At 46.9% G+C, this 22,016-nt stretch overlaps 1 protein-coding gene across 1 annotated transcript in view; it reads right to left on the bottom strand.

The window, feature by feature from the left end:
- LOC139386931 (ankyrin repeat and IBR domain containing 1b) overlaps positions 1-22,016 on the bottom strand; it is a 53,516-nt gene that overhangs the window by 18,764 nt on the left and 12,736 nt on the right. The window contains exons 3-11 of the mRNA XM_071132826.1: positions 14,704-15,004; positions 11,865-12,041; positions 11,053-11,170; positions 10,128-10,336; positions 8,528-8,616; positions 7,741-7,885; positions 6,745-6,911; positions 4,853-4,941; positions 2,030-2,160 (exon numbers count right to left, since the gene is read on the bottom strand). Of these exons, the coding sequence (XP_070988927.1) occupies positions 2,030-2,160; positions 4,853-4,941; positions 6,745-6,911; positions 7,741-7,885; positions 8,528-8,616; positions 10,128-10,336; positions 11,053-11,170; positions 11,865-12,041; positions 14,704-15,004 (1,426 nt within the window). The remainder of the gene's footprint in view (positions 1-2,029; positions 2,161-4,852; positions 4,942-6,744; positions 6,912-7,740; positions 7,886-8,527; positions 8,617-10,127; positions 10,337-11,052; positions 11,171-11,864; positions 12,042-14,703; positions 15,005-22,016) is intronic.

The following is a 22,016-nucleotide window of genomic DNA, read 5'->3' as shown; positions in this document are numbered from 1 at the left end:
AGTAGCCTAGTCACAGTTTTGACTTAAAATCAGCTTGAATATCTACGGCAAGACTAGCAATGATTACCAACCAACTTGACAGAGCTTGAAGAATTATTTTTTAAAGAATAATGTGCAAATATTGTTCAATCGAGGCGTATAAAGGTCTCAGAGACTTACCCAGAAAGCCTCACAGATGTATAGTATGTATAGTTTTTTTCCCCCTTGTCAATCTACACACAATAACTCATAATGACATCACAATACCTCATAATGACATCACAAAAACAGTTTTTTTTTTTTTTTTTTTGGCAAATGTAGTTAAAATTTAAAAAACGGAAATATCACATTTCCATAAGTATTCAGACCCTTTAATCAGTACTTTGTTGAAGCACCTTTGGCAGCGATTACAGACTCAAGTCTTCTTCAGTATGACGCTACAAGCTTGACACACCTGTATTTGGGGAGTTTCTCCCATTCTTCTCTGCAGATCCTCTCAAGCTCTGTCAGGTTGGATGGGGAGCGTCGCTGCACAGCTATTTTCAGGTCTCTACAGAGATGTTAGATCGGGTTCAAGTCCAGGCTCTGGCTGGGCCACTCAAGGACATTCAGAGACTTGTCCCGAAGCCACTCGTGCATTGTCTTGGCTGTGTGCTAAGGGTTGCTGTCCTGTTGGAAGGTGAACCTTCGACCCAGTCTGAGGTCCTGAGCGCTCTGGAGCAGGTTTTCATCAAGGATCTCTCTGTACTTTGCTCTGTTCAGCTTTCCCTGGATCCTGACTAGTCTCCCAGTCCCTGCCGCTGTAAAACATCCCCACAGCATAATTCTGCCACCACGCTTTAATGTAGGGATGGTGCCAGGTTTCCTCCAGACGTGATGCTTGGCATTCAGGCCAAAGAGCAATCTTGGTTTCATCAGACCAGAGAATCTTGTTTCTCATGGTCTGAGAGTCCTTTAGGTGCCTTTTGGCAAACTCCAAGCTGGCTGTGATGTGCCTTTTACTGAGGAGTGGCTTCCATCTGGCCACTCTACCATAAAGGCCTGATTGGTGGAGTGCTGCCGAGATGGTTGTCCTTCTGGAAGATTCTCCCATCTCCACAGGGTTCATGGTCACCTCCCTGACCAAGGCCCTTCTCCCCTGATTCCTCAGTTTGGCTGGACGGCCAGCGCTAGGAAGAATCTTGTTTTTTTTGCTTTGTCATTATGGGGTATTGTGATGTCATTATAGGGTATTGTGATGTCATTATGGGGTATTGTGATGTCATTATGGGGTATTGTGATGTCATTATTGGGTATTGTGATGTCATTATGGGGTATTGCGTGTAGATTGATGAGGGAAACAAATACATGTAATCCATTTTAGAATAAGGCTGTAATGTAACAAAAAATGTGGAAGAAGTCAAGGGGCCTGAATACTTTCAGAAAGCCCTGTACACAAAAGAGAGATCCGAATTTCAGAAGGGTTGAATGTGATTAGACTCTTAGAGCGCCACACCATCAGAGAGTTGCCCTACTTTTCCCCTGACCATAACAAAACAACATTTTCCAGATAACTCTCGGGTCCTCAAATACATTCCCTGGAGTATCTAACATTATAAACTGGGTGGTTCCAGCCATGAATGCTGATTGGCTGACGGTCGTTCTACATTCAGACCGTATACCACGGGTATGGCAAAACATTTATTTTTACTGCTCTAATTAAGTTGGTAACCAGTTTATAATTAACCAATAAGGCACCTCGGGGGTTAGTGATATATGGCCAATATACCACAGCTAAATGCTTTATCCAGGCACTCCACGTTGCGTCGTACATAAGAACAGCCCTTAGCCGTGGTATATTGGCCATATACCACACCTCCTCAGGCCTTATTACTTAATTATAACATTCTTCAGAAAGATATCCTGGTTACCTCCCAAATGGCTCCCTATTCCCTATTTAGTGCACTACTTCTGACTAGGGCCCCATAGACTCTGGTCAAAAGCAGTGCACTATATAGGGAGTAGGGTGCCATTTGGTACTCGATGTCCAAGACACTGTTGGTCTACCTACCTTAGCACACTGCATGTGGTTGCAGCCTTCGTTCTTCTGAATAGGAGACTTGCAGTTGGCGCAGGGTTTGGCGTTGGACAGTAACCACAAGCAGTTGGCTGCATCTTCATAGGCTTCACTCACACCGGCCACTTCCCAGGGGGAAAAACATCAACACAACAGACAGCTAACTGGACACGACTCATTCCACAGCATTCAGAGAGTGTTCCTACAACCTACAGAGTGTGTGTGTGTGTGTGAGAGAGAGAGAGAAAAGAGAGAGACAGAAAGAGAGAGAGACAGAAAGAGAGAGAGACAGAAAGAGAGAGAGACAGAAAGAGAGAGAAAGAGACAGAAAGAGAGAGAAAGAGACAGAGAGAGAAAGAGACAGAAAGAGACAGAAAGAGAGAGAAAGAGAGTGTGAGTGTGAGTGTGAGTGTGTGTGTGTGTGTGTGTGTGTGTGTGTGTGTGTGTGTTCTCTCTAATAGCCCATTACAACCTGACGGTAATCGCTGCTTTTGAAACACTGCGTCTTTATTCTCTGGAAGGCATCCTAATTGGCACTCTATTCCCTATGTAGTACACTACTTTTGACCAAGGCGCATAGGACACAAAGTCTACTACTTTTGACCAGAGCCCTATGTAGGGAATAGGGTAACTTTTGAGAAAAATCACTGACTGAACAGAATGGAACCGCGATAGCTTTTAAAGCCTGAACAAAAGCACTCAGGGAAACTGGTTTCAAAGCACAACAATAACGCCTTCCATTCCTGCCTGAAACCTGGTGTTGCCTGTAGCTAGCATCTGAAACCTGGTGTTGCCTGTAGCTAGCATCTGAAACCTGGTGTTGCCTGTAGCTAGCGTCTGAAACCTGGTGTTGCCTGCAGCTAGCGTCTGAAACCTGGTGTTGCCTGTAGCTAGCGTCTGAAACCAGGTGTTGCCTGCAGCTAGCGTCTGAAACCCGGTGTTGCCTGTAGCTAGCGTCTGAAACCAGGTGTTGCCTGTAGCTAGCGTCTGAAACCCGGTGTTGCCTGTAGCTAGCGTCTGAAACCCGGTGTTGCCTGTAGCTAGCGTCTGAAAGCCGGTGTTGCCTGTAGCTAGCGTCTGAAAGCCGGTGTTGCCTGTAGCTAGCGTCTGAAACCCGGTGTTGCCTGTAGCTAGCGTCTGAAAGCCGGTGTTGCCTGTAGCTAGCGTCTGAAAGCCGGTGTTGCCTGTAGCTAGCGTCTGAAAGCCGGTGTTGCCTGTAGCTAGCGTCTGAAACCCGGTGTTGCCTGTAGCTAGCGTCTGAAACCCGGTGTTGCCTGTAGCTAGCGTCTGAAACCCGGTGTTGCCTGTAGCTAGCGTCTGAAACCCGGTGTTGCCTGTAGCTAGCGTCTGAAACCCGGTGTTGCCTGTAGCTAGCGTCTGAAACCCGGTGTTGCCTGTAGCTAGCGTCTGAAACCTGGTGTTGCCTGTAGCTAGCGTCTGAAACCTGGTGTTGCCTGTAGCTAGCGTCTGAAACCTGGTGTTGCCTGTAGCTAGCGTCTGAAACCTGGTGTTGCCTGTAGCTAGCGTCTGAAACCTGGTGTTGCCTGTAGCTAGCGTCTGAAACCTGGTGTTGCCTGTAGCTAGCGTCTGAAACCTGGTGTTGCCTGTAGCTAGCGTCTGAAACCTGGTGTTGCCTGTAGCTAGCGTCTGAAACCTGGTGTTGCCTGTAGCTAGCGTCTGAAACCTGGTGTTGCCTGTAGCTAGCGTCTGAAACCTGGTGTTGCCTGTAGCTAGCGTCTGAAATCTGGTGTTGCCTGTAGCTAGCGTCTGAAACCTGGTGTTGCCTGTAGCTAGCGTCTGAAACCTGGTGTTGCCTGTAGCTAGCGTCTGAAACCTGGTGTTGCCTGTAGCTAGCGTCTGAAACCTGGTGTTGCCTGTAGCTAGCGTCTGAAACCTGGTGTTGCCTGTAGCTAGCGTCTGAAACCTTGTGTTGCCTGTAGCTAGCGTCTGAAACCTGGTGTTGCCTGTAGCTAGCGTCTGAAACCTGGTGTTGCCTGTAGCTAGCGTCTGAAACCTGGTGTTGCCTGTAGCTAGCGTCTGAAACCTGGTGTTGCCTGCAGCTAGCGTCTGAAACCTGGTGTTGCCTGTAGCTAGCGTCTGAAACCTGGTGTTGCCTGCAGCTAGCGTCTGAAACCTGGTGTAGCCTGTAGCTAGCATCTGAAACCTGGTGTTGCCTGCAGCTAGCGTCTGAAACCTGGTGTTGCCTGTAGCTAGCGTCTGAAACCTGGTGTTGCCTGTAGCTAGCGTCTGAAACGCGGTGTTGCCTGTAGCTAGCGTCTGAAGTGGTGAGGTGAGCAGGACTGAGCCCCACATTGCACCCTATTCCCTATATAGGGCTCAAGTCAAAAGTAGTGTACCATAAAGGGAATAGGGAGGCATTTGAGACACAGGCAAGGATTGGAGTCCATGAAGTTGAACGGTCCATCAATGGATGGCAGATATCAAGCCTAGCAGCAGTGACTTGGATACAGCTGGATTTGTTTTTGGGGGATGATATGATTTCTGAAGGAAACGTGCCCATATCATCACACAGGAAACAAACATTTTTAGGGTTGTGGCTCCCTCAGTAGGAAGCCGTTTGGGTGACTGATCGGTTTCCATAAATAGAGCATCTGTGACCGATTCCACATTTCTGCTTCTGTCAAAAGACATTGTTGTAATGTGTAATGAAGGACAGAAGCCATATTTAATATGTGAAGTGGTATTCACAGTCTACTGAGGTAAAAGAGCAAGAGATGCACAACAACAACAACACATGAAGAAGTACACTGGGTTTTCTTTAGAAAACTATAATCCATTAATAGTAGAGATGCTTACATTCTTGGGGTCTCATCTCAGTCACTTCAGCCAGCCACATCTTCCATGTCTGGCAGTCGCATGGTTCATGGGCTTCTCCCTGGCACTCCCTGGAGACAGACAGACAGAAAGACGGATGAGTTCACCCTCCAGACACATCATACTGTCTATTTATGTTCTGTCTGAGAAACACATCCTATGCATTACTCAAGACTACCACAGACATGAAAGGAGTAGACAATAGAATGCAGTATCAAACATCTCTGTGTTCTAACAATATTGTAAGAGATGTCTTACTGCTCATACCACTCATCTAATCTAATGACTAGACAGGATAGAATGCAGTATCAAACATCTCTGTGTTCTAACAAGACTGTAAGAGATGTCTTACTGCTCATACCACTCATCTAATCTAATGACTAGACAGGATAGAGTGCAGAATCAAACATCTCTGTGTTCTAACAATATTGTAAGAGATGTCTTACTGCTCATACCACTCATCTAATCTAATGACTAGACAGGATAGAATGCAGAATCAAACATCTCTGTGTTCTAAGAAGACTGTAAGAGACTTATAGAATCTCTGCCAAGGCTCATTGAAGGTGTTCTGGAGGCTGGTGGTGGCCCAACGCCCAATTAACACACTTTATGTTGGTGTTTCCTTTATTTTGGCAGTTACCTGAATATATATTTTTTAAACGCTATGAACAGGCCCCAATTAACATCAACGTGGCGGTAGTGGTGTAATCTAATGAGCAATATTAGTTACTATCAAAGATTATGATAACTAACCCTTTCGTCTGTGGTGTTATTAGCTACTATGCTAGCTAGCAGGCTAGATAAACATGTTGCTCGGATATCTGATAGGACAGGGCTCTCTCCCAACCCTGGTCCTGGAGTGATACCCTCCTGTAGGTTTTCAATCCAACCCCAGTCTTAACTTTCCTGATTCAGCTTTATCCTGGACTATCAGACAACCATCTTATTACATTTGCAACAAAATATTTCGCTTAGACCCCAACCAAGGACTATCAAAAGCCACAATATAAATTCTCAGACAACCCAAAGATTGTCTTGAGAATTCCTAGATGCCCTTCCAGACTCCCTCCACCCACCCAAGGACGTCGGAGTACAAAAATCAGATAACCACCTAACCGAGGATCTAAAGTTAACCTCGCATCGAAACTAGCTCCCTGCTACACAGAAAATACCAGAGTCCTGAAGCTAGCTAGCTAGCTTGGAAAGACAGTACCGTGCAGTATGGAAAAGACCTCACTGCTGCTCCACCAAACAGGAAGTCTTCCAACTAGCTTGGAAAGACAGTACCCGTGCAGTATCGAAAAGACCTCACTGTCCGGTATCTGTGTGTTCTCCCTACTGACAAAGAACAGCTGACAAGGGAGATGTGTAACGTCACACATCAACATATACAATGCTTATGAATGACCTGTGAAGCACCTAATGCAGTGGTCTATAAAGCCCTTTATAAGCCGCTGTTAGTTTACCTTTTCAGACCACATGTAATGGCCCCTGTGGACCAAACAACAACAACAACAACAACAACAGATGTGTCCCCTGCCGCAGTCGATAGTCCCTGATCTACGTATGTAGTGCTTATGAATGCTCTATAAAAGCCTTTATAAGCTGTTGTTCCAAGTGCATCACATATAATGACCCCATATAATGACCCCATATAGTGACCCCATATAGTGACCCCATATGGAACACAGAGTAGCAGTACTGACCAGGGAAACGGTGTCTCTTGCCACAGTCTATGTATTTATTATTATTTATTCATTTATTTAACATTGATTTAACTTGGCATGTAGTGCTTATGAACACCATATGAATGCTCTATGAATGCTCTATGAAGCCTTTATAATCTGATGTTTGAAGATCAGAGTAGAACTGACCAACAGAAGACGTGTCCCTTGCCACAGTCCACAGCGGGCGCTCTGAGGAGAGGTAGACTGAACGGGTCCGAGGAGCTGCTACCTGGACCCCGGGATGAGAGACGCACCGCCCGCTCACAGCCCGCCTTGGGACACCAGCGGATAGCTGGGTTGTTCTCCACAAACGCCTGGGGGAAAGAACATGTTTCTAAAAACACATGAATACAGTATCGATATTTAGCTACAGGACTGAGGAAGAGAGAGCAGTGTTTTGGAACATAGTTGAAACATTTCTAAAACTGCAACATCTGTGCCACTTAGGACTGCGGGGATCATTACAGCGCCGCCTGCTGTTGGGGCCGGCACCGCCTGCTGTTGGGGCCGGCACCGCCTGCTGTTGGGGCCGGCACCGCCTGCTGTTGGGGCCGGCACCGCCTGCTGTTGGGGCCGGCACCGCCTGCTGTTGGGGCCGGCACCGCCTGCTGTTGGGGCCGGCACCGCCTGCTGTTGGGGCCGGCGCCTCCTGCTGTTGGAATGCTTTTAAAAACACACACACACACACGGAGGTACACAGCAGGCGATGCTGGCCCCAACAGCAGGCGATGCTGGCCCCAACAGCAGGCGGTGCCGGCCCCAACAGCAGGCGGTGCCGGCCCCAACAGCAGGCGGTGCCGGCCCCAACAGCAGGCGGTGCCGGCCCCAACAGCAGGCGGCGCTGTTGAAACATTTCTAAAACTGCAACATCTGTGCCACTTAGGACTGCGGGGTCATTACAGCACCGCCTGCTGTTGGGGCCGGCACCGCCTGCTGTTGGGGCCGGCACCGCCTGCTGTTGGGGCCGGCACCGCCTGCTGTTGGGGCAGGCACCGCCTGCTGTTGGGGCCGGCACCGCCTGCTGTTGGGGCCGGCACCGCCTGCTGTTGGGGCCAGCACCGCCTGCTGTTGGGGCCAGCACTGCCTGCTGTGTACCTCTGTGTGTGTACCTCCGTGTGTGTGTGCGTGTGTGTGTGTGTGTACCTTGATGTCGAACTGCAGGTAGCGCTTGTCCATCTCTCTGGAGACGACACTCTCTATGACCTCCACAGGAACCAGCTGGAAGCAGTCGTGCGCCGGGCAGAAGATGTTGTGAGCCTCCCCTTCCTGAATCTTCAGATTCAGAAACCTGACACACACACACACAGAGAGAGAGAGAGCGAGAGAGAGCGAGAGCGAGAGCGAGCGAGAGACAGACAGAGAGAGAGAGAGACAGACAGACAGACAGACAGAGACAGACAGAGAGAGAGACAGAGACAGAGACACAGACAGAGGGAGAGAGACAGACAGACAGACAGAGAGAGAGAGACAGACAGAGAGAGAGAGACAGACAGAGAGAGAGAGACAGACAGAGAGAGAGACAGACAGAGAGAGAGACAGAGAGAGAGACAGAGAGAGAGACAGAGACAGAGAGACAGAGACAGAGACAGAGAGAGAGACAGAGAGACAGAGAGAGAGACAGACAGAGAGAGAGAGAGACAGACAGAGAGAGAGAGACAAACAGAGACAGACAGACGTTTAGAGTTAAGTATCCCACTAGTGGTTTATCTTCCCCCAGTTAATCACACTTAGACCCGGAAAAAAAACAACTACGTTAAAATCAATGAAGAAACCCCAGAGATAAACTACCTGCATCCCAAACGGCACCCTATTCCCCATGTAGTGCCCTTCATTTACAACAGGGCACTGGTCAAAAGTAGTGCACTACGTAGGGAAGAGAAGGTGCCAGTAGGGACCCAAGCCATTGTTTTATGGAAGGGAATAAGCTCACCCTTCCCAGCATGCTCGGCAGAACTCGTGACCACACGACATGTGAACCGGTTCCTCGAAGATAGAGAGGGGGCACATACAGATACCACACTGTCGGAGAGACAGGGACAAGAACGCAATGTAAATGCTTACAGATCAATTGATATGATTGATTGATATGATTGTGTTAAGATAGTGCCATTCATCTTTAGGGAGGCCCAGCTCACATGGTCTTAATAGCTGCTTCGATATGTTTAGACAATCTATATAAAAACACTTAAACAATCTTTATGAACTTTTTTTTCTAAATAAAAAGGCCCAGGGAGAACAACACAGGACGGAAGAATGACAGGAATTTCACAGGAATTACAAAAGTCTCTTTTACAGCAAAATAAATGACAAAACTAAAAACACACATGAAATAGCTGCTTAGATTGTCAGAGCATCAGGAGAAAACTAAAAACACACATGAAATAGCTGCTTAGATTGTCAGAGCATCAGGAGAAGAGAAACAACACACACAAGACTGATAGAATGACAGGCAATATTATACATTCTGTTTAGTACAAATTACATTTTTTAAAAACCCACAAATATCCTGCTTGGATACGTTTGAGGATGTGGCTACAGTGTAACAGCGTTCTTATTAACCAATACACTTTTTAAGACTTGACTATCTGTGATGGGTGGAGAACAACCGAGAAGATTGTCGTCATATATTGTGAATAAACATGTCTGCCTATTCCATTAAAACACAATGCATTTGCCCAGGCCTGATCTACTCCACACACTGCTGCCTTGTTGTAGAGTCTGAAGAGCAACAATGGACTGTGAGGCACCACACTGGAATTAAAACAACGACTCTATTGATCCCGGAAAGAAAAAAGCTTGTAATCCCATCTACTGAAACCTTCAGAAAGGACCCTTGAGCAGAGAATTGGTCAATCAACAAAGCATGTAGCCTAACAGTTAGGTTCAGGACTTTTCGGCTGATAACGTCTGATTAGTTCAGTTTCCTGTCCAAGAGATGATATGTGATTTTCTCCAAATCGTGGTTGTCTGACAGATTCATGCCACAACCCAATAAGCACTTAGAGTCTCTGTAGGAAAATGGGAGTGAGTCTCAATACTGACTCACAGCTTCCTTTCCTTGTCTCCGACACATGAAACTGGGAGTGAGTCTCCTTTTCACCAGAGATAACAGAGGAAAGGAAGCCACTCCACACTATTGAGATGCACCCCAGTCTTTGATTAGATTAAATCTATAGGCACCAATGTGTGTGTGTGTGTGTGTGTGTGTGTGTGTGTGTGTTCTGACATAGGTATATCGATTCTTAATCCAATCCTTACATATATTTACATGTATTTTGGGTATATGTTGTGAAACTGCTAGATATTACTAGTTAGATATTACTAGTTAGATATTACTAGTTAGATATTACTAGTTAGATATTACTACGCTGTTGGAGCTAGAAACACAAGCATTTCACTACACCCGCAATAACATCTGCTAACCATGTGTATGTGACCAATAACATCTGCTCACCTTTTATCTCTCTCTCTCTGTGTGTGTGTGTGTGTGTGTGTGTGTGTGTGTGTGTGTGTGTGTTCCCTGCCCTCACCGGTGTCCTTTCGTCGTCCCCGGGGGAGAGGCTGATCTCGTCAGGGGAGGTGATGGAGGAGCGGGTGGTCCTGGGGGTACGAGGGGACGGCAGGGTGTCCCAGGCGTTGTGCCCACTAGGAGGAGCACTGGGCATGTGGACCCCAGACCGCTGGCAGCATTCCTCAGCGTTAGACATCCAGGCCTCCAGCAGGTTCTCTCTGTCCCAGTCTACAGCAGGAGAGATAGAAAACACTAGTTAGATCATATCCTTTACAGTCTACAGCAGGTTCTCTAGGTCCCAGTCTACAGCAGGAGAGATAGAAAACACTAGTTAGATAATATCCTTTACAATCTTAAGGCTGTACTCTCCACTACATCCTACAGCAGGTTCCCTCTGTCCCAGTCTACAGCAGGTTCTCTAGGTCCCAGTCTACAGCAGGTTCTCTAGGTCCCAGTCTACAGCAGGTTCTCTAGGTCCTAGGTCCCAGGTTCTCTAGGTCCCAGGAGGATCCTAGTACCTACTGAGTCAACGTGTGGGGGTAAAGGTTAGTCGAGGTCATTTGCAAAGTGACCAGGCATTGATATTAAACAGCGAGTAGCAGCAGGGTAAAAAGGAAGGAAGGAACGAAGGAAGGAAGGAAGGAAGGAAGGAAGGAAGGAAGGAAGGAAGGAAGGAAGGAAGGAAGGAAGGAAGGAAGGAAGGAAGGAAGGAAGGAAGTAAGTAAGTAAGTAAGTAAGTAAGTAAGTAAGTAAGTAAGTAAGTAAGTAAGTAAGTAAGTAAGTAAGTAAGTAAGTAAGTAAGTAAGTAAGTAAGTAAGTAAGTAAGTAAGTAAGTAAGTAAGTAAGTAAGTAAGTAAGTAAGTAAGTAAGTAAGTAATTAGGTAGGTAGGTAGGTAGGTAGGTAGGTAGGTAGGTAGGTAGGTGTGTGTGTGTGTGGTCCATACCATGTGCTCTAAGCAGAGCCTCAGCAGTAAAGAGAGGGGTCTGCAGCATGTCTGCCGTCTCCACTATCAGCATGTCCTTCAGACGACGCAGCTCCTGAGGCCTCAGACCCTCGTATATCTGGAGGGAGAGAGAGACAGAGAGAGAGAGAGCGAGAGAGAGAGAGACAGACACAGAAACAGACAGACACAGAGAGAGACAGACACAGAGAGAGACAGACACAGAGAGAGACAGACACAGAGGAGAGACGAGAGAGAGAGAGAGAGAGAGACAGAGTCAGAGACAGAGACAGAGAGAGAGAGACACACCGAGTGGAGAGACAGACAGACGAGAGAGACAGAGACAGAGAGCAGGACAGTCACATGCATGGGACTCCAACACTAATAATGTTTCTATAGTGTGGCCAATAGCCCAGCAGCTGACAGTTCTGCCTGGCTGTTCAAGTGGTCAGCTCATTTCCTACAACAACATTGGACTGCAGTCAAAGACTGTATTGAAAAATACCTTCTCTATCACTTCTGGGGCCAGACTGACGACATGGTGAGGTAACTACACTACAGTAGGGATATCTAGTATCTAGCCTACCTCTCTGTGGTCCAGAGCAGTATACTCTGCCTCTATGCCTTCTGGGACCAGACTGACGACATGGTGAGGTAACTACACTACAGTATCTCTCTACAGTAGGGATATCTAGTATCTAGCCTACCTCTCTGTGGTCCAGAGCAGTGTACTCTGCCTCTATGCTCTCTGGGACCAGACTGAAGACATGGTGAGGTAACTACACTACAGTAGGGATTTCTAGTATCTAGCCTACCTCTCTGTGGTCCAGAGCAGTGTACTCTGCCTCTATGCTCTCTGGGGCCAGGCTGAAGACCATCCGAGACTCCAGGCTGAGGGCCAGCTCCTTGTGATGCTGCTTCTCTGCACAGTCACACGGCGTCTCACGGTCCTCATTCTCCGCAAACAGGTCCGCTTCCCTATTTACTAGAATCTAGAAGGAGGACAGAGAGAGAGAGAGGAGAGAGAGGAGAGAAAGAGAGGAGAGAGGAGAGAGAGAGAGAGGAGAGACAGGAGGAGAGAGAGGAGAGAGAGAGAGAAGAGAGAGGAGAGAGAGAGAGAAGAGAGAGGAGAGACAGGAGAGAGAGGAGAGAGAGGAGAGAGAGAGAGAGAGAGAGAGAGAGAGATAGACAGAGAGAGAGAGAGAGAAGAGAAGAGACATGGCATTCATTGGAAAGAGAGAAAGAATAGTCAAACAGGTGGGGTTTAATTAAAACACAGGAACCACAGCTGTGTGGAAGCAGCTACTTTCAATATACTTTGTATCCCTCATTTAGTGTTTCCTTTATCTTGGCAGTTACCTGTATATGAGATGTTAAGAGGAAAATCAACAAGACAGATTTTCTGAAATCTGATCAGATCTACAGAAGTGCCGAGGACAGGGCTTCCCCAAACCTGTTCCTGTAGAGCTACAGTCCTATAGGTTCGCTCCAAGCCTGTTCCTGAAAAAACTACAGTCCTATAGGTTCACTCCAAGCCTGTTCCTGGGGAACTACCCTCCTATAGGTTCACTCCAAGCCTGTTCCTGTAGAGCTACAGTCCTATAGGTTCACTCCAAGCCTGTTCCTGTAGAGCTACAGTCCTATAGGTTCACTCCAAGCCTGTTCCTGGAGAACTACCCTCCTATAGGTTCACTCCAAGGCTATTCCTGTAGAACTACAGTCCTATAGGTTCACTCCAAGTCTGTTCCTGGAGAACTACCATCCTATAGGTTCACTCCAACCCTGTTCCTGTAGAACTACCATCCTATAGGTTCACTCCAACCCTGTTCCTGGAGAACAACCCTCCTATAGGTTCACTCCAAGCCTGTTCCTGGAGAACTACAGTCCTATAGGTTCACTCCAACCCTGTTCCTGTAGAACTACAGTCCTATAGGTTCACTCCAACCCTGTTCCTGGAGAACTACAGTCCTATAGGTTCACTCCAACCCTGTTCCTGTAGAACTACAGTCCTATAGGTTCACTCCAACCCTGTTCCTGGAGAACAACCCTCCTATAGGTTCACTCCAAGCCTGTTCCTGGAGAACTACAGTCCTATAGGTTCACTCCAACCCTGTTCCTGTAGAACTACCGTCCTATAGGTTCACTCCAACCCTGTTCCTGGAGAACTACTGTCCTATAGGTTCACTCCAAGCCTGTTCCTGGAGAACTACCATCCTATAGGTTCACTCCAACCCTGTTCCTGGAGAACTACAGTCCTATAGGTTCACTCCAACCCTAATCTAGCACAAGATTGAAGTGAAAACCTACAGGAGGGTAGCTCTCCTGGAACAGGGTTGGAGAGCCCTGGCTTGGGAAAGGGGATTTAGGGAACAAGTGTCTATGAGGCAGGGCTATGGGAAGTGTCTAAGGGGCAGGGCTATGGGAAGTGTCTAAGGGGCAGGGCTATGGGAAGTGTCTAAGGGGCAGGGCTATGGGAAGTGTCTAAGGGGCAGGGCTATGGGAAGTGTCTAAGGGGCAGGGCTATGGGAAGTGTCTAAGGGGCAGGGCTATGGGAAGTGTCTAAGGGGCAGGGCTATGGGAAGTGGCTATGGGGCAGGGCTATGAGAAGTGTCTAAGGGGCAGGGCTATGAGAAGTGTCTAAGGGGCAGGGCTATGAGAAGTGTCTAAGGGGCAGGGCTATGGGAAGTGTCTAAGGGGCAGGGCTATGGGAAGTGTCTAAGGGGCAGGGCTATGGGAAGTGTCTAAGGGGCAGGGCTATGGGAAGTGGCTATGGGGCAGGGCTATGAGAAGTGTCTAAGGGGCAGGGCTATGAGAAGTGTCTAAGGGGCAGGGCTATGAGAAGTGTCTAAGGGGCAGGGCTATGAGAAGTGTCTAAGGGGCAGGGCTATGAGAAGTGTCTATGGGGCAGGGCTATGAGAAGTGTCTATGGGGCAGGGCTATGAGAAGTGTCTAAGGGGCAGGGCTATGAGAAGTGTCTAAGGGGCAGGGCTATGGGAAGTGTCTAATGGGCAGGGCTATGAGAAGTGTCTAAGGGGCAGGGCTATGAGAAGTGTCTAAGGGGCAGGGCTATGGGAAGTGTCTAAGGGGCAGGGCTATGGGAAGTGTCTAAGGGGCAGGGCTATGGGAAGTGGCTATGGGGCAGGGCTATGAGAAGTGTCTAAGGGGCAGGGCTATGAGAAGTGTCTAAGGGGCAGGGCTATGAGAAGTGTCTAAGGGGCAGGGCTATGGGAAGTGTCTAATGGGCAGGGCTATGAGAAGTGTCTAAGGGGCAGGGCTATGGGAAGTGTCTAAGGGGCAGGGCTATGAGAAGTGTCTAAGGGGCAGGGCTATGGGAAGTGTCTAAGGGGCAGGGCTATGGGAAGTGTCTAAGGGGCAGGGCTATGGGAAGTGTCTAAGGGGCAGGGCTATGAGAAGTGTCTAAGGGGCAGGGCTATGGGAAGTGCCTACGGGTTAGGGCTATGTGGTAGGGCTATGGGAAGTGCCTAGTAGAAGTGTCTATGGGGTAGGGCTATGGGAAGTGCCTACGGGTTAGGGCTATGTGGTAGGGCTATGGGAAGTGCCTAGTAGAAGTGTCTATGGGTTAGGGCTATGGGAAGTGCCTATGGGTTAGGGCTATGTGAAAAAAAATGTAATGTTTTAAAAAGGGGTTCGCACCTCAACACACTTCTTCAACCCCGAGGCGGCTGCGTAGTGCAGCGATGTGTTCTTCTTGTTGTCAGTGGAGTTGACGTTGGCGTTCTCATACTCTCCCTGGTCCAGCTTGGCTCCGGTCCATTTCAGGATGATCTGGAGACACTCTGCCCTCTTCATCTCGTCCAGCTCGGGCCGGGCCAGCCGCGGCTGCAGAGGCCCCTCCCCCATTAGGATCTGGGGGCCCATACAGAGGAGATGGAGGGACGTCTCATTGTGAACGTTACGCTTGTTGGGGTTGCCGTCCTTACTGAAGAGAAAGGACCTGGTGGAGAGGGGAGGGGGGAACACATGGTTTACTTGGTACTAAAATGACCGTTTTGAAAATTTCACCATCACCCTTAAAGGGATTGTTCAGGATTTTGGCAATGAGGCTCTACGTCTACTTCCTCAGATTCAGATGAACTTGTGGATACCATTTTTGATGTCTCTCCATCCAGTATGAAGGAAGTTAGAGGTAGTTTCACTTTCCAATGCTAACTAGTGTTAGCGCAATGGCTGGAAGTCTAGCCGTTCCCATAGACTTACTGTCATTGAGCTAACACTAGTTAGCACTGGAAAGTGAAACTGTTAGCGCAATGACTTGAAGTCTATGGGAACGGCTAACATGCTAGCCGTTCCCATAGACTTACAGTCATCGCGCTAACACTAGTTAGCATTGGAAAGTGAAACTACCTCTAGCTTCCTTCATACTGGATGGAGAGACATAAAAAGATATCCTCACACTCTGGGGGAGTCCCGAACTATCCCTTTAAGTACAAAGTGAGTAACTCAGACTATTTTACTACAGTGAAGTCATATTTGATGTGTATATACAGTATATATATACACAGTGGGGCAAAAAAGTATTTAGTCAGCCACCAATTGTGCAAGTTCTCCCACTTAAAAAGATGAGAGAGGCCTGTAATTTTCACCATAGGTACACTTCAACTGTGACAGACAAAATGAGAGAAAAAAAATTCCAGAAAATCACATTGTAGGATTTTTAATGAATTTATTTGCAAATTATTTATGATCAAGCAAAGCAGTGTCGACACAAACAACAACAACAAGAGTTACACATGGAATAAAACAAACGTACAGTCAATAACACAATAGTTGAGTTACAGCAACAGACCATGAAGAAATGTCTGAACCCGAATTCTAAATACAAGTGTATTTAATGACTTTGTCAAATGAATGGATTTCCATATAAGGGCATAAAGCTTCACTTACAAGGCGTTAACAAGCATTACAAGGCATTATTCTAAGCATGGTCGGAGAGAGCTGAAGAATGCCAGGGCCCAGAGGTCACGGGAGAGATGAAGAATGCCAGGGCCCAGAGGTCACGGGAGAGATGAAGAATGCCAGGGCCCAGAGGTCACGGGAGAGATGAAGAATGCCAGGGCCCAGAGGTCACGGGAGAGATGAAGAATGCCAGGGCCCAGAGGTCACGGGAGAGATGAAGAATGCCAGGGCCCAGAGGTCACGGGAGAGCTGAAGTAACCATGGCTCGTGCCAGGGCCCAGAGGTCACGGGAGAGATGAAGAATGCCAGGGCCCAGAGGTCACGGGAGAGATGAAGAAACCATGGCTCGTGCCAGGGCCCAGAGGTCACGAGAGAGATGAAGAATGCCAGGGCCCAGAGGTCACGGGAGAGATGAAGTAACCATGGCTCGTGCCAGGGCCCAGAGGTCACGGGAGAGATGAAGAATGCCAGGGCCCAGAGGTCACGGGAGAGATGAAGAATGCCAGGGCCCAGAGGTCACGGGAGAGATGAAGAATGCCAGGGCCCAGAGGTCACGGGAGAGATGAAGTAACCATGGCTCGTGCCAGGGCCCAGAGGTCACGGGAGAGATGAAGTAACCATGGCCCAGAGGTCATGGGAGAGATGAAGAAACCATGGCTCGTGCCAGGGCCCAGAGGTCACGGGAGAGATGAAGAATGCCAGGGCCCAGAGGTCACGGGAGAGATGAAGAATGCCAGGGCCCAGAGGTCACGGGATAGATGAAGAATGCCAGGGCCCAGAGGTCACGGGAGAGATGAAGAATGCCAGGGCCCAGAGGTCATGGGAGAGATGAAGAAACCATGGCTCGTGCCAGGGCCCAGAGGTCATGGGAGAGAAGAAGAAACCATGGCTCGTGCCAGGGCCCAGAGGTCATGGGAGAGAAGAAGAAACCATGGCTCGTGCCAGGGCCCAGAGGTCACGGGAGAGATGAAGAAACCATGGCTCGTGCCACGGCCCAGAGGTCACGGGAGAGATGAAGAATGCCAGGGCCCAGAGGTCATGGGAGCGATGAAGAATGCCAGGGCCCAGAGGTCATGGGAGCGATGAAGAATGCCAGGGCCCAGAGGTCATGGGAGAGAAGAAGAAACCATGGCTCGTGCCAGGGCCCAGAGGTCATGGGAGAGATGAAGTAACCATGGCTCGTGCCAGGGCCCAGAGGTCATGGGAGAGAAAAATAATGAGTGTTGGTTTCTCACCACAGCAAGTCAGGAACATAAGAGAAAGAACAATGAATCTAAGACACCTTCATAACATCTGAGTTGTTTGGATTCAAATTCTGACTTGTTGACCAATAGTATTACTGTAAAAGTTAACCTCAGATATCAGAACCAATAGGATGTAACCTCAGCTCCTCAGAGGGGGTTGGAGAGATCAACACAGAGAATACTGAATTCCTAAGAGAACACAGAGAATGTTGAATTCCTAAGAGAACGCAGAGAATGCTGAATTCCTAAGAGAACGAAGAGAATGCTGAATTCTTAAGAGAACGAAGAGAATGCTGAATTCCTAAGAGAACGAAGAGAATGTTGAATTCCTAAGAGAACGCAGAGAACGCTGAATTCCTAAGAGAACACAGAGAATGCTGAATTCCTAAGAGAACACAGAGAATGCTGAAATCCTAAGAGAACACAGAGAATGCTGAATTCCTAAGAGAACGCAGAGAATGCTGAATTCCTAAGAGAACGCAGAGAATGCTGAATTCCTAAGAGAACGCAGAGAATGTTGAATTCCTAAGAGATCGCAGAGAATGCTGAATTCCTAAGAGAACGAAGAGAATGCTGAATTCTTAAGAGAACGAAGAGAATGCTGAATTCCTAAGAGAACGAAGAGAATGTTGAATTCCTAAGAGAACGCAGAGAACGCTGAATTCCTAAGAGAACGCAGAGAACGCTGAAATCCTAAGAGAATGCAGAGAATTCTGAAATCCTAAGAGAACGCAGAGAATGCTGAATTCCTAAGAGAACACAGAGAATGCTGAATTCCTAAGAGAACGCAGAGAATGCTGAATTCCTAAGAGAACGCAGAGAATGCTGAATTCCTAAGAGAACGAAGAGAATGCTGAATTCCTAAGAGAACGAAGAGAATGCTGAATTCCTAAGAGAACACAGAGAATGCTGAATTCCTAAGAGAACACAGAGAATGCTGAATTCCTAAGAGAACACAGAGAATGCTGAATTCCTAAGAGAACACAGAGAATGCTGAATTCCTAAGAGAACGCAGAGAATGCTGAATTCCTAAGAGAACGCAGAGAATGCTGAATTCCTAAGAGAACGCAGAGAATGCTGAATTACTAAGAGAACACAGAGAATGCTGAAATCCTAAGAGAACACAGAGAATGCTGAATTCCTAAGAGAACGCAGAGAATGCTGAATTCCTAAGAGAACACAGAGAATGCTGAATTCCTAAGAGAACACAGAGAATGCTGAATTCCTAAGAGAACACAGAGAATGCTGAATTCCTAAGAGAACACAGAGAATGCTGAATTCCTAAGAGAACACAGAGAATGCTGAATTCCTAAGAGAACACAGAGAATGCTGAATTCCTAAGAGAACACAGAGAATGCTGAATTCCTAAGAGAACGCAGAGAATGCTGAATTCCTAAGAGAACGCAGAGAATGCTGAATTCCTAAGAGAACGCAGAGAATGCTGAATTACTAAGAGAACACAGAGAATGCTGAAATCCTAAGAGAACACAGAGAATGCTGAATTCCTAAGAGAACGCAGAGAATGCTGAATTCCTAAGAGAACACAGAGAATGCTGAATTCCTAAGAGAACACAGAGAATGCTGAAATCCTAAGAGAACACAGAGAATGCTGAATTCCTAAGAGAACACAGAGAATGCTGAATTCCTAAGAGAACACAGAGAATGCTGAATTCCTAAGAGAACACAGAGAATGCTGAATTCCTAAGAGAACACAGAGAATGCTGAAATCCTAAGAGAACACAGAGAATGTTGAATTCCTAAGAGAACACAGAGAATGCTGAGTTCCTAAGAGAACACAGATGATATTCTTGCATCCAGTTGATAAGAAGAGTCCCTTCAGGGACTGCCCTACATCATGACCACCTGACTGTCTGAAAGTGGGGGTGCAATTGTCTTGAAAAATTATAATATAATTAAAACATTTTAAATGTATTAATTTTAAACCATATTTCTGAACAGAACACACCTATTTTTCTTAGGTTCTGCCACTAATTATATTGAACTCGAGTACTCAAATAATAAAAAAATGTAATGGTGCCTTTATCTAGGCCTATAAGCCAACAGAGCTCAACCATGCCTAATGTATCATAACCATCACAGATAACAAATCATAAAAATCGCTACATTTCCTCATATATACAGTGCCTTCAAAAAAAGATTCACACCCTTTGACTTTCTCCACATTTTGTTGTGTTAAGCCTGAATTTAAAAAATGGATTAAATTCAGATGTTGTCATCACTGACCTACACACAATACCGCATAATGTTGAAGTGGAATTTCACCCATTAATTATGAATGAAAAGCTGAAATGTCTCGAGTAAAGAAGTACACAAACCCCTTGTTATTACAAGTCTAAATAAGCTCAAGGAGTAAAACTTTGCTTAACAAGTCACATAATAAGTTGCAATTTCAAGCACAAAGACAAGGGAGCTTTTCCAATGCCTTGAAAAACAAGTAGGCCTACGAACCAGCAGAGTCAACACGTAGGCCTACGGACCAGCAGAGTCAACACATAGGCCTACGGACCAGCAGAGTCAACACGTAGGTCTACGGACCAGCAGAGTCAACATGTAGGGCTACGGACCAGCAGAGTCAACATGTAGGACTACGGACAAGCAGAGTCAACATGTAGACCACTAGAGTCAACATGTAGGACTACGGACCAGCAGAGTCAACATGTAGGTCTACGGACCAGCAGAGTCAACATGTAGGCCTACGAACCAGCAGAGTCAACATGTAGGTCTACGGACCAGCAGAGTCAACATGTAGGCCTACGGACCAGCAGAGAGTCAACATGTAGGCCTACGGACCAGCAGAGAGTCAACATGTAGGCCTACGGACCAGCAGAGTCAACATGTAGGCCTACGGACCAGCAGAGTCAACATGTAGGCCTACGGACCAGCAGAGTCAACATGTAGGCCTACGGACCAGCAGTCAACATGTAGGCCTACGGACCAGCAGAGTCAACATGTAGGCCTACGGACCAGCAGAGTCAACATGTAGGCCTACGCCCCAGCAGAGTCAACATGTAGGCCTACGGACCAGCAGAGTCAACATGTAGGCCTACGGACCAGCAGAGTCAACATGTAGGCCTACGCCCCAGCAGAGTCAACATGTAGGCCTACGCCCCAGCAGAGTCAACATGTAGGCCTACGGACCAGCAGAGTCAACATGTAGGACTATGGACCACTAGAGTCAACATGTAGGAATATGGACCACTAGAGTCAACATGTAGGACTATGGACCACTAGAGTCAACATGTAGGACTATGGAAGACTAGAGTCAACATGTAGGACTATGGACCACTAGAGTCAACATGTAGGACTATGGACCACTAGAGTCAACATGTAGGCCTACGGACCAGCAGAGTCAACATGTAGGACTATGGACCACTAGAGTCAACACGTAGGACTATGGAAGACTAGAGTCAACATGTAGGACTATGGACCACTAGAATCAACATGTAGGACTATGGAACACTGGAGATGAAGCAAATTAACGTTGGCTTCAAGAAAAAAATGAAAAAAAAAATTCTGAGCACATTCCACCAAATCATTTTCCTGTATTTAAATCTATTTAAAAAAAGTGACAAGGGTAGAAATGGCTTATTTGGTCGAGATTTTACTTACCAAAGCAGAGACTAAATATCCTGTGCTTTTTAATTTTTTCATTGCCAGTAGGCGTATACAGGCGACATCGTAACCGCGAAGCGCATATCGGGGCTCAGCCAGGACTGTTACTTTAGTAACTGAATGAAAACATTTTAAATAATGTGATTTAACCGATTGATGTAGGGGTAAAATAGATAGCAAAAAAAAAGATAAAATTATGCTTTATATTTTTTTATATATACAGGTTTAATCATGTAGTATTAAGGTCTAGTGAATATTTCTCAGTATCTACTTGAGAGCTACTCATTGACGGCCCCCGAGCTACCAGACACAGTTTTCTACTGTGGTACAACCTTTGGTAAGCTGATGGAAGGCTACTCTTGAGTCAATGGGAGAATCTCAAATGCATTCTCAAAACCCATTGGATGTGAAAGCCAGAGGTCCCTTTCTTCTGACCTTTCTCCTCCAAATCAAAGGTTTTGAGAAGGAAGTGAGGAGAGAGGACGTGAGCAAATTGAGATTCTCACACTGACTCAACAGTAGCCTTCCAGAGGCTGTGGACACAGAGAAACCGCAGCCCGTATTCATCATGGTTCGGCAAAGTGAAATATCAATTTGTTCGTGGTTCGGTCAGAGTAGCAATCCTGTGGGAACAGTTAACAGACAAGATGGCGGTTGTTCTCCACAGTAATGGTTAGGCCAGGGGCTAATGTCAACTCCACTGTTGTTACGATGAAAACACTCTTATCTGACTTTAACCGTTTGACTCGTTTATCCTCTGTACGGTCTAGAAAACCCCCCTCATTTCCACAGTCATAACCAACCACCGTCTACAGAGGACCACGGCCACTAGTATCGATGGCCGACAATCGATGACAAATAACAGCATAGAATTAAACGTCTCTCTGGGCGTGTGATGAACTCAAAAGAGTGCTGAAGCAGGAGTACACACAGCTACTCTGACAGGCTCAGCCAATAACACCAAGTCTGTGTATGTAGGCTGCCTGGTCAAAAGAAGTGCACTACGTAGAGGATAAAGAAGTGTACTACGTAGAGGATAAGAAGCCATTTGAGACACATCCACAAGTAAAAATGACAGTATGATGAAGAACGCTGGAAAAATGAAGAGTCTCCGTGTCAATGTAGTTCGCTGCAAGTTGTCCTAGAGAAATAACACACACACACACCCTATTA

Source organism: Oncorhynchus clarkii, chromosome 3 (assembly GCF_045791955.1).
Source record: "Oncorhynchus clarkii lewisi isolate Uvic-CL-2024 chromosome 3, UVic_Ocla_1.0, whole genome shotgun sequence".
NCBI lineage: Eukaryota > Metazoa > Chordata > Actinopteri > Salmoniformes > Salmonidae > Oncorhynchus > Oncorhynchus clarkii.
This window is presented reverse-complemented; position numbering and strand designations above follow the sequence as displayed.